At 34.3% G+C, this 13,473-nt stretch overlaps 1 protein-coding gene across 1 annotated transcript in view; it reads right to left on the bottom strand.

The window, feature by feature from the left end:
• The window catches only part of MYBPC1 (myosin binding protein C1), a 61,206-nt gene that overhangs the window by 37,082 nt on the left and 10,651 nt on the right, over positions 1 to 13,473 (bottom strand). The window contains exons 7-12 of the mRNA XM_078074187.1: positions 12,478 to 12,534; positions 7,107 to 7,273; positions 4,648 to 4,780; positions 3,028 to 3,152; positions 2,034 to 2,139; positions 929 to 1,095 (exon numbers count right to left, since the gene is read on the bottom strand). Of these exons, the coding sequence (XP_077930313.1) occupies positions 929 to 1,095; positions 2,034 to 2,139; positions 3,028 to 3,152; positions 4,648 to 4,780; positions 7,107 to 7,273; positions 12,478 to 12,534 (755 nt within the window). The remainder of the gene's footprint in view (positions 1 to 928; positions 1,096 to 2,033; positions 2,140 to 3,027; positions 3,153 to 4,647; positions 4,781 to 7,106; positions 7,274 to 12,477; positions 12,535 to 13,473) is intronic.

Raw genomic sequence — 13,473 nt, 5'->3', positions numbered from 1 at the left:
TGACAGAATTTTTGAGTGTTGTGCCCATAACCTCACTTTCCCCATTAATCTTGTGGTTTTATTGCATGACTTTGTATAGCACAGTGATTTTAGAAATGCGTATATTGCATTATAGCAGAACTGACTGTAATTGCTTTAAATGAATACAAATATAAAGTAAGGATCTGCCTATGGTTGAAACACTTTTTTGATATTAAACTAAAATGGCCGCAGTTCCGTGAAGCATAAGGAGCGTAACTAAGATAACCTCTGAATAATTCAGTGATCCTATGGATCACAATTGGACTAAGAAAGAAGTAAGGAAGCAAGACTTCTGCTCTGCATGTATTACCAAACTTCCTGTGAGATTTGCTATTTTAATTTTCATGGCTAACTGGAAGAGACAGACTCTGCTGTTGAGGACTGACTACTATTCAGGGGGCATTTGGAGAAGTACATAAATTCTCTTATGCCTCTGGATCCTGGTAGCAAATGAATTCTTACAATGTTCTCATTTGAGCCTCCTTGGTTTGAGCAACTTCCTTCACACTCCAAATGTAATTGCAGAATGTTGAATGTTTATTTAATGAATAGATAGCAAATTCACCCCTGGGTTACGCAAACATCAGGATTTTATATCCTATCTAAGTATTTACCATCTATTTATGTGGTCGTGGGATTAAAGTATTTCTTGACTATTTGGATAACTTCTCTGACAGGTGATTTTTATACTCCCCAATACTGTGTTTTACTATTAAATTGAGTAGTCGGTTTCTATCTCAGAGACCCTGACTGATATGACATAGACACTTAGTTAGAATGGAATCCAATTTTACATATTTAAAAATGCCACAAGTAGAAATCAAATAGATTGAAACTAAAATTGAATTAACAAATGCAACATCAATAGTTAGCCAACTTGGAAGACACCCAAGGAAATCTTACTTACAGTCGACATTAAGCTTAGCAGACGACTGTCCTCCCGTTGTCATTACAGAATATTCGGCACCGTCAGCCTTCGTTGCTTCTTCTATGATCAAAATATGTCTTTTGCCCTCAATTTTAATTCGGTATCTTGATCTTGGACCAGGGATAATCTCTTCACCATTCTTAAACCTGAGTTAAAATAGATTATAAAATAGATTATAAAAAGAGTTTTATAAAAGACCCTTCAGAAGATGGACATTATTGGTCTTGTTTTTTTTGTTATATCCTGGAATCTAGGAACTATTTGTTGAATTAAAGAACATATGGATCATAATATCAAATGGATCAGTAATGTAACAAGTATTGTCTGAAAAATTACATAAGAAAAACACATAAGCCCCTTCTTCCCATTCAAGATCAATCCGATGAAGATGCTAAGAGCGGATATTACCTCTTGACCCACACTAGTAAGAATAGCATCATTTAATATGTTCTAAAGTTAGCTATGATTCTAGATTAGAATGAACATTCTACTCTGTACCAATTACCACAGATATATGCTGTGTAATTTACTATACTTCTCAACAAAGCATTTCATTTTAGGATTCTGAATCTCTTAGCTTTAATTTTGAGGTTACTCACATAGAACTTGAGAAAACACTCCCTATCCAGACCAAAAAAAAAAAGCTTTTATTTTTTAAAGTAATTGGTGATTCTTAGTCTAAAATATTTTCCTGTGGTACTATAACAATAAGGTAACTGGGGATTAAATGAAAAATATATATGTAAGTAAGTTGCCAGCATGGCATAGTGAGAGTAAGCAGGTATAGAAGTTAAGAACATCCACAGGATTTGGAGTCTAACAGACCTGGGCAACTGTGAGTCACCCATTTCTTAGTAAGTGCCTACTTCCCTACATTTACCAATTTAGATTTCTGGATTGATTTCTAGTTTCATAGGTGAAAAAACCCCCAGTATCTTCACAGTTTTTGTTACCATTTCTACTAACATGAACGAGGTTGCTATTCTTTTTTAATATGTGTAAAAGCCATTTCCTGTTCTCCAATCTATGAAGGCACATTTTTTTAATCTATTAAAAATGGACAGACCTCAGGAAAGCTATTTACCATTTCACATTGGCATCGTCTTCAGACACTTCACATTCTAATTCCACTCTTTCCCCACAGTAAGCATTCGTATCTTCCAGCTGTTTGGTTACTATAACTGGAGGCTCTAGTGTGAAAAAAGGGAGAATCAGAATCATTAAATGTCCAAAACCTGCTCACGACCACAGATTTGTTCACAGACAAAAGACCAACAGCAAGGAAGTATTATCTACCATAGGGCTATGGTTAGATGGTGGTAGATAGTAGGTGGGTTTTTTTACACCTTTTTTGGCAAAATAGATAGCTAGTAACCCTGTGTAGGTTTTCCCAATTTTCTCAGAACTCTTCAAATCAAATAAATTACTGTTCTGGAGAGCAGACAAAACATGTATCAAATAGCCTTCTTTTGGCAAATGAGAAACCATGTGGTATACTTTTCTGATGAAAGAGAATCTGTAACAGTATGATTCTTTGATTCTGGTTCTAGACGGATGATAGAGATTGCAGAGCTGTCTGTATTCAGAGGGCTCATGGACACCCTCTGGCTCTTTCATAATGTTTTAGTCAATGATCATCTTCAGCACCCTCAGTGGCAACCATTGATACCCTTTTATTAATGAAGCTGGTTTCAAGAGAAATCTGTGATCAGCTGAATGTGTGAAATGAGGACTATCCAGTAGAGTTTGTTGGGTTTCAGAAACTATAACCAGAATAATTATATACTGCTTGCTTGAGTCAAAAGCATGTGGCATTTTGACTCACCTGTTTTTTTTCTCCCCTCAGCTTTTCTAGTCTTCAACAAACTTGACGATTAATTAGGATATACAATAACTGCCAGTGTAGAGGAGCTCCCATGCAGAGCCAATCTAACACCCAGGCTAACCCATTTCTAGAGGTACTATTACCTCTGCTCTAGAGCTCAAGAGCTCAACCTCTCATGTTCAGTTTGATTACTACCCCTGGGAGGAAGAGTGCTCAAGGCTGTTGAAGACTACAGTAAGAGATTTCACCTTACCTCTCACAAAGAGCTCGGTGGAACATTTCTCATCACCAGCTGTCACATAATACTCTGAATCATCCGTCAGCCCACAATTATTGATAAACATGATTCTTTCACATCCTTTATGTTCAAAGATGTATCTGTTTTAAATAGGAGGGAAATAACAGTCTGTGAACTTGATTTTATTCTTTGCTTTATTACCAGCATATCTGGCTTATAATTCAGGAATGTTTGAAAGTCAGGGATATAATTTTGATCTGCAATTTATGTAGCACACCTTATGTAGTTTACTTAACACAAAACATGAGGCCAATTGTTATCTTTCTAAGGCATAATGTAATACATATGCGTATTTACACATAATATGTAATTTCTGTATTTCTATAGAAGGTTTTCATTTCATCTATAAATTAGCACTCATATATTTGCTATTTAATTTTTTTAACCCATTGTTGGGAAATGGGGTTGGCTGAGATTGTCAGAGAGATTTAGAACTCTGTACATTTTTTTAAATGACCAGTTCATCTAGTTTATAGGTAGACAGAGACTCAGACTTACTCATTGATTCATTGATTCCACTCATTGCCTAGTGCAGTGTCACAACAGATTTTGTTAGGTGAATAAGTGATTATACGGTTTAAGCAATAATATGAACTTAATCACTAATATAGGCAGTAATTTTATAGAATGTGATGGTCTTTTAAATGAGCTTAAGAACTAGTGTTATCGTATCCCAGTAACCACCTACTAAAAAAGAACTTGAGCATTTGGACACAAAAAACTAAAAGCCAGGAATATCACAAAATTTAATTGTCTGTGATCTGGATTATGGATGAGTATATTAGGGCATTAAAACAGACTAATGAAAAAAATTCTCATTTGGAAAATTCTCAAATTGAAGACTTCGAGAATAAAGCATTACACAACATTTTCTAGATAAAGATAACTGATGAAAATTGTTTTTGGTAAATTCAAGCCACTTTCAAGAGATTTTTATCAGACTAAACATTATCAGCACAAAGTCACTCTGTAGGCATGGCCCCATTAAGAAGTTGGAAACCACCTAATTGTACTCCAGAAGCGACAGATTTTCAGGATTAAAGTCTTTTATAAATGTGCATGTGACTCCTGTTAACTTAAAAAAATATACTGGAGTTGAAAATCTCTCAGGCTGAGAAGGATCTCTGTAAAGTAGTTTCATAATAGACTAGTGATACCATCAGACATCAGGGATTAGTCTACTTCCTTCATTTGAGAGAGGGCCAAAACATAAAACGCAGGCTTTAGATGCTCTTCCAGAAAAACAAAAGTTCTCTAATTATAAGGTGTTATTTCCAGTTGGTATATCAAATATGTATTTCAAAATTTTATTTTAAAAATTGGGAGAAGTTTGACAATGCTCTGAAATAATCACATATGACCTATATTGACACAAAACTGGAACTGGAATCACTCAAAAATGGTTTGTATAGAATTAAAACATAAAACAAGGTTTTATTTATATAGCATTATAATTTTAATGTGATTTTGCATTAAAAAGATAATAACTAAAATGTGTTTTTATTCACAGGAAATTGAGTCAAACTATTGTTAGATTTATATAGCTATCACTGATTATTTGCAAAGCCCACTTACTTTGTACTGGGTCGAATTTCTTGACCATTTTTATACCATTTCACCTCCAACTTTGGGTCTGCCAGTTCCACAGCAAACCTTACTCTGCCTCCTTTATCAACCTGATATGCAGGATCAAGAATTTTTGCAAAAGCTGGTAGAGAGAAAAAGCAAAAACTATGTCAATATGTGCATACATATGCTATGAACTTAGTCAATGTATGTATAAGAACCTAAAACTAAATGAAAAATTGAGACTTGAAGTAGAAACAAAATAGCAATCTTCCAAATTATCCTCTATATTTTAGAATTCTGTGTTGATTTATATATGATAAGATGCTTTAAAATTTGAAAAGGATCCACATGTTTTTGAAAGAAACATAAGAATTATTGAAGAACAAAGAAACTAAGGGTTGCTGGAGGGGAGGTGGGTGGGGGAATGGGGTAACTGGGTGATGGGCATTAAGGAGGGCATGTGATGTGATGAGCACTGGGTGTTATATGCAACGGATGAATTACTAAACTCTACATTTGAAACTAATGATGTACTATAGTTGGTTAATTGAATTTAAGTTTAAAAATGGAAAAAAAAAAGAGAAAAGAATTATTGAAGAGCCTTTAAAAGTGACTGTCCTAATTCTTCAGGAAATTATAAAGCCTCCAAATGAAACTGAACTTGAAGAACATGCCTATTCTTCTAGTATGATTACTATCAGGATTATTGGCATTATCTTTGTACTTCTTGTATGTCACAGATAGTTTTTTATCACAGAGTTTATGAGATAAATTCAATGACTCATAAGATTAAATTGAATGCCTTTGACTAATTGAAATAGTGGGTTTATCAAAGTTTTTGTACTGTGGAAACTTGCCCAAATAATGACACATTTAAAACACTCCTTACCTATATACGGTTAGGAACTCAGGATTTCAAAACATTTTAAATAACAGAGAACATAGTAGTTTAAAAAAATATTGTCTTTGAAAGATCCTAAGCAGATGTTAACCTCTTTTCTTAATTTAATAATCTTTCCCTGATTTTAATTATAATACTCATTTAGACAGTTTGGAAAATACATACAAGTATGGAATGCCTCATGGAATTTTTATGCTTGCATTTCCATCATTCCAATTTTGTTATACTATTGCTTAAATAAGCTCACTTCTTCATATTTTAACATGATAAACACTAACTTTAAAAAAGTTATCTATCGGGATGTCTGGGTGGCTCAGTCTGTTAAGGGTCTGCCTTCGGCACAGGTCATGATCCCAGGGTCCTGAAATTGAGCCCCGCATCCGGCTCCCTGCTCCGCAGGAAGCCTGCTTCTCCCTCTCCCACTCCCCTTGCTTATGTTCCCTCTCTCGCTGTGTCTCTCTCCGTCAAATAAATAAATAAAATCTTTTTTAAAAAAAGTTATCTATCATATACCTCAAGACATCAATTCAGAGCTAAGCAATAAGAATTAGACAGGCCAGTGTGGGGAAAAGAGATGTCAGCTTGGCATCCACATGTTTGTGACTCTACCATCTCAGACACCTCTCAAGAATAAAACTTCTAAAAGCTTTGAAGTTTGGAAATAGTGGGAATGGCTGAGTTTTGTAAACACAGCATAAACAAAGCACTTCTGTATTTCTCTGGGTCCAATTGCTCAACAAGTTTACAGTGAGGTTTAGAAATAAAGGGCAGATTTTTTAAAAAGAGGTGGTGAGAGACTTTAAATTCTATTTGGATACCCAGGTTGGGCGCCTAAATAAATAAATAAATAAATTCTATTTGGACCTTAACAAACAATAAACAATAATAGGATTGATATGTTACCTTGATGTGTCACAAAACGGGTAACTGATGATGACCAAGTACAGGAAATTTTGAAGAGCTTATGATCAATTTAAAATGTATTTTTTAAAATTTAAATTGCAACATCTCAAAGCATTTTTTAAAACATATTTAAAACCACAACAAAATGCAGTCACTTCAGATCCCTATGCAGAACAGCATAGCTGTTTTACAAAATATTCTGATAACTGCACTGGGTGTGAGAAGTGAATTCCGCACTCCCCATTAAATGAATTATATGAAGAATATGATGGGTATGGTAAAACAAAGAAACATCGAATCTACTCTGCCTAAGCAAGAACCAAGAATTTGAGAGGGAGGGAGATGTGGAGGTTGGAGAAAGGGGCCACTGAGAAATTCCCAGTGACAGCGAAGGTATTTGATGTTCCATTACGTGTTCTATGTGTTACTTGCAAAGTAAATCTCCATTACCTTAAACCTTCACTAGCTGTCGACTACCCTCATAGCTACTGATGTGCAGAGCAGCGAACTACTTCTCCTGAAGCCAAAGGTAAGGAAGAGAAGCTTAGCGCCTGCAAATTTCCATCCCATCCATTCCCACCCTAAACCCAGCCAGAGATACGAAGATGTGGTCCGCAGAGGAGGCGGCCCCCGCAGCCACGCCCCCCCGGGGGGGGCTCACCTGCGCTCTTCTTCTCCACCCTGCGCATGCGCTTGAGCCGTTTGAGCATGCCACGGAGGTCGGTGATTCCGTACTGGAAGGCGATTTTCTCATACTCGTTGGGGTTCGCATTCTTCAGCAGCTCCCACACGTCTACCTCAGGTTCTTCCTCCTGCTGCTTCACCTCCCTAACCCGGGAAAACCATTTCCTAGTTTAGTAGCCGCCCACCGGCCCTTAAGGACAATGAAGGTCGGAGTATGGTACGGATTTCTCGGTTCAGTGTTAAAAGCCCGTTTTTAAAGCCTGAGTACTTAAAAGCCCACAGTCTCAAAGAAACTTCCAGGCAGTTAAAGATCAGATGTAGGCACTTATATTAGCACTCTCGTTTTCCTGGTTAAAAATAGAATATTAGGAAGAGAGAAAGATAGCAGAAAATATTCTGAATATGTTTTTATTTATTTTCACTCGAAAGTTTAAAAAGATAAGGTGAGATTTTGAGGAATTTAAGATCGGTTGTCATCTAGGATATGGATACTGAAATAATTTCGAAAAGTGGGTCGAGAATGAGAAGATTTAAATACTGGTTTATGAAAGAAAAACGATCTCTTTCTACCTTCATTATTGTTATATGAAGACAGTACGAATAAGTATTTCAAATCTTGGGGTTTTGCAAATAGCATTTTCCCTACCATATTAGTAAATGTGCACACCAATCATATTTTGCTGTTTTTTATGCAAAAAATTTTTTGAAAATGCAGTAGATTTTTTTATTTTGTTTTAAATATGATTTTTGTTGCCACATTCACTTTTTAAAAGAATTTTTTTTTTTCTAAATTGGCAGGGGAAAAGGAAAATGAAGCAAAAAATTCGTTCATATTTCATCTTAAAGCACTATCTTGAACTTTTTTGAAAGCAAGTTGGGTATGAATTATAAAAATATAAATGTTAAACTGTAAAGCAAATGGCTAAGTTCCAATGAACAAGGGGAAAGTAACTTCTTAGTGTAATTATCAAAATTATGACCCCAAATTTTGATCACTGACTAAAGAACATACAGAAAATATAAAGAACATATAGGAATAGGAAAATATAAGATTTAAAATACACTTGTCTGTCCTTATTTTAAAACTAATAAATGAAAGAAAAACTCAAGAATAAACACTCTTTAGGGAAAGAGCCCTACTGTAAATGCAAAATGTAATTTAAATTGATTTCCTTTGTTGGCTAAATAGTCCTGATTTTTTTTTTTTTTTAAGATTTAGTTGACTCTTTTTATCATGTTAATTTGGAAATGTTATAGTGACTACTTATTGTGAATAATGCTGGTTTGGATATGATTTTCCAGGAAAACTGGTCAACACATCTTAAACACCAGTGTGAAAACAGATTCATGCTATCATGTTAGCAAAATTACACCTGTTTCTGCATTTCTTTAAGGAAATACCAGATTGTAATCATAGGGAAGGGGAGGAGAATATAAATACTAACATAGAATTTAGGCTGGAGTTAGGCAAGGATGACTTCTGAATATCTAATTTACACTGTCATGTAAGTCTTTTTGCCCAGTGGAGGAGGATGCTGAGGCAAATCTCCTGGAAAAATGGAAGGAAGTGAGAGGTCATTGGTCCACTAGTAACCTTTATGGGAAGAACTGGGGAACACCATTAGAGAAATGTAACTCTTAAAACTCAAGACACAGGGCACCTGGATGTCTCAGTAGAGCATAGGACCATTAATCTCAGGGTCATGAGTTTGAGCCCCACGTTCGGTGTGGAGCCCACTTAAAAATAAATAAATAATAAATTAATTAATTTTTAAAAACTCGAGAAACATGCATTACCTTCATACGTCACTGAAATAATAACTACACCCTCTATTAACACAGGTAAATTGAAAAGTTTAAGAAAATTGTCCTGAATTTGGCATATTGGTAATAACTTGCCAGATCTAATAGGTCTACTGCCTGAAAGCAGTCTAAATTTCAAATACATCCTTTAAATATTTTGTAGGAAGTCTTGGAGAATTGCAATTAAAATGTGTCTGTGTGTACCTATATATAGTCTCTGTAGATGTTTCTTCAACCACTTTATCAATGCTCTATTTTTGTCATATTCCAATCTAAATATAGTTCCCAAACTGTAAAAATATGCCATATTACCTTGTGTTAAATTTGCATTTTAACCAAGAAGAATTATGTACACATTTCAACCATCCTCCTGACACTGGTAAAAGGATTCAAAGATACCAAACTAGATTAAAATAGATAGCAAGAAGCACAAGTCAAACACTGAGACATACCTGGATCCATGAGGTGAATATTTATATAAGGGAAGCCAATATAAAGATCATCATTTTCAGTGTGATTTCTTAAGTCAGTTTTATTGGCAGATTCATAAAACTGATCATCCTCACCATTTTTTTTTCATTAAAACACCAAAATACACTTCACTCTACCATGTTCTTAATCTTATCAAACTTGGTATATACATACCAGTGACTGCTTGCTTATTCCTTCTTTTTCTCTCCATTAGTTAATTCAATTCCAAATTGCAAGAAGTATTCATTATTTTTTACTAGAATGTGAGGTCAAGGCTCCCACCTGTAGCGTTACCTTAACTCATCCAGAGCATATCTTTACTTACCATGGTGGCTGCACATGGCCCTATCTGCATGGTTATGTTAAATTACAGTAGGGAAAAAATTCAAATTCTGTAGGCACCACTGATGCCTTTTCAAGCATTGGGATAGACCTATATAATATTCACAGTACTTTCATCTACATCAAAATTTCTATAACTTGATGGTCCTAGTAAAGTACAAAGCAATTATAGAAATTTTACATAGAATAAAACTTCCAAATATATATATATATATATATATATATATATATATATATATATGTCAAATCCTGTAACAAGATACTGCCTAATAGATTTAATCTGATTTAGTTAATGTCTATTTGATATACTCTGGCTTTGTTCAGGTCAGGGAGATCTTTTGTTGTAGAGAAATGTTGGTTGTAAAGATTTTGGTTGTAGGGATTTTGCCACACACTCTTGGAGGAGTAGAAATGGTGTCATTACCACAATGAAAACACATGCAATTCACAAATTAGTAGGGAAACACAATGATTGCTAAAGTTATACTGGTAGATTAGTATAGTATATTAAATGAATATAGTCTTTTGCTAACAACGATTTAATTATGAGTCAAAATCATAATTAAGGGATGTAAAGAAAATGAGAACTGGAGACCTGTTGGCTGCCCATTTTTTTGCCCATTTTTTTTCTAATAATTTTTTCTTTATTCATTTTGATCATTCATTAGATTTCTTTTACTCAGCAAACTACTGGTAATCTGTTCTTTTTTCTTTCTTTTTTCCTTCTTAATCAAAGCATGGGGTTTAATAACTGATTGTGTCACATCTTGATTGATTCGTGTGTGTTTGTGTGCATGCGTGTGTATTATTATGTCTTTTTATGAATATAGGCTCCTCAAGGGAAGTGTCACATTTTTGGTGGGAGTGAATATTTGACACCTGCTATGAGCCAGCCTCTTACATAACTGACTTAACTAGTTTTTGTTCTCCACATTTATAGATATGGAAAACAATCTCAGAGAGGACGTGTAATTTGACCAAAGTTATGCGGTTAGTAATTATGAGATTTGAGACCTACATCCATGTTTTTACCACTACCTTTTTCTTCCCACAAATGTGTATCCAGGCACAAAGAAAGCATTTAGTGTTTTCCTGGTTGAGTAAATGATTGCAGGAGGAAAAAAATGTTCTCTTCTCAAAGTGTCAGTTTGTGTTATAAACCGAATCACCAACTTCCAAGGCAGATTCAGAGTGGTATTTCTTATGTGGAGTCACAGGAAATGAGCTGACTCAGAGAGAAACTTGGATTTAGGTCCCTGCCCTGTCTCTAATTCGTGTGTGTGTGACTCGGGGTAAGTCACCTGACTTCTCTGGTCTTTGGTTTCTCATCTGTAGAATGTTCTCACTGAGGGTCACTTCATTTACTATTGCTTTAAATAAATTTGGGAACTTAATAAATATTATTGAGACTAATGATTATTTGAAGTATCCAAAGAGTGAAAGATGTGTTTGATACTGCCAAGTTCTCTTGATTGGCTAATAGGCATTGATAATTAATAAATTGCACCTGTTAATATTTCTATTCTCAACCTAAATATTTAGAGCTGGGGGAATTTTTTATTCATAGGGACTTGGATAAAGCCATCCAACTAAACTGAGAATAAACACAAGTCCAGTTTATTACTACTTGTAATTTGTTGTGAAGCATATTTATACTTAATGTTTCTTTTTTAACCATGGAAAGCACTAAAAGTAATAAAAAGTGAACCTGAAAAGCTAAATGAAAACTAATATCAATATTATATATTATTATTTTAGAATCATAGTTTTATTATTTATTCACAAATTTGGTATTTAAATAAAATCCCAGCAAAAATCAAGTTCTTTTTGTTGCACTATAGCAAATATCTGGATATGTATAGCTTTATATATAACACATATATATATTATATGATTATATATATGCATATACGGGCAGAAATCCTATAAGATGGTTATGTACTGAATATCCATAATGAAATCTATAAATTTTATTGTAAGAGAACAATGTTAAGGGAGTGTGAGTGATAATACTAAATATTTATTTCCATTTTACTACTATATTTTATCTCTTCTAAAATGCATATTTTTTGACATTTTAAACATCTTAAATAAGGATGTATCTTATAATGAATAGTGTGTCATAATAAACTCTCTGGAGCAATTTTTTTCATTGCTTAGTGATTTATGAAATACAGATATATATTCAAATGAATTGTGTCTTAGACTTGATGTAATACAGTTAATCATAAATACTATTTTAAAGTTGATCTGCCATACACACACACACACACACACACACACACACACGCCTGCAGAGACTTTTACCAAAATTGTGAAATTGATTTTTTGGTAAAATATCAAGGCAGGACAATAGAGGCTTTATTTATTTGATCATGACAAAGAATCATGATTGAAATGATAGAAATCATCGAGAAATCAGAGACTCCTAGGTATTTAGGTCTTCTGCTTCAGTTTTCAGATCTCCTCATCCCCAACTAAGAAAATATATGAAGACTCATGAAAAATTTTAAAAAGAAGGTTAAAAAGCATCAGCTAAAATCTTTAGCAGATTAGTATGTAGTGATTTCTCGGTCTCTTTCTTAGTTGACTCTGTGTTATATTCCATAAGCAAAACACATTTTAAGAAAGGAGAAATTCTTCCAAAAACATCCATTTAAACTTGACTTCTCTGAGTGGGTGTCTAAAAGATTTCCAGGCCACAGAGCCTCACTCCATTGCTCGGTTCTCACCTACGTTTCAGGAGACCACTAAAGTCAAGTTCCCCTGCATCGTCTTGACCATCGCCACTGTCATTAACAAAAGAAAAGCAAATCTGGGTTTAATGCTGAGACATATACACAAGAGTTTCCCCCAAACACTCTACATATAACGTATATGCAATTTTGTACTGGCACACAAGTCATGGGACTAAATCAACACAAACTATTTCTTTTCACACAAGTGACATTTTAAGTTTTGGAGTATGTACTTGTGGAAAAGTAAATGCGAGGAGCTTGTGTTACTCTACGATTTCAGAAGACACATTTTTGTAGATTGCATATATAAAACTGCTTGGATTTGTGTTAAAACAGAGTAACACAAATGCACTTAAGCCAAGCACCACAAAGTACTTTGTTTTTCCAAGTTGGGGGCTCTAGAAACCTACCTATGTAAAAAGCAAAGGACTTTTGCTGATCTCTGTTATTCAGGTCAGAGATCGGCTTGGAGGACGAAGTATACCCGTGTCAAATATATAAGTACAAAGCTTATATTCAAAGGTAACTTCTTTGTGTCCATCAGTAGTTGAATCAGATAATGTGATACCAACATAACATAAAAATGGAGCTAGTGCAGAGCTTTTTAAAAGATGCATTCCTGTCTGTTTTGAAGGGATTTCATTATAAGCTTTTCATTCTCGTGTTAATATTTATACCTTTTAAAATGTATTTTTCAAAAATTTGTCTTTGAATTATTGATGAGCCCTTTACTAGGAGTACTTTCCTATTGAGAAATGCATCTTAAATTAGGCATGCAGCCACCTTCATGATTTCATATAAACTCTAAATAGAAGCTATGGAGCTGACATTTCAATGGCACTACATGTTTACTTACATGTTTAATTTTGTTTCCTGCTCTTTACAAATGTTAGTTATGGTTTCTAAGAAAAGAGTCTGCGGGTTTAAAAATAGTGTGTATAACACGTAAGTTATAAGAATTAAACTCAAATAATGTGTTTTCAAAATTTC

Source organism: Halichoerus grypus, chromosome 6, assembly GCF_964656455.1.
Source record: "Halichoerus grypus chromosome 6, mHalGry1.hap1.1, whole genome shotgun sequence".
In the NCBI taxonomy this organism is placed as follows: Eukaryota; Metazoa; Chordata; class Mammalia; order Carnivora; family Phocidae; genus Halichoerus; species Halichoerus grypus.
This window is presented reverse-complemented; position numbering and strand designations above follow the sequence as displayed.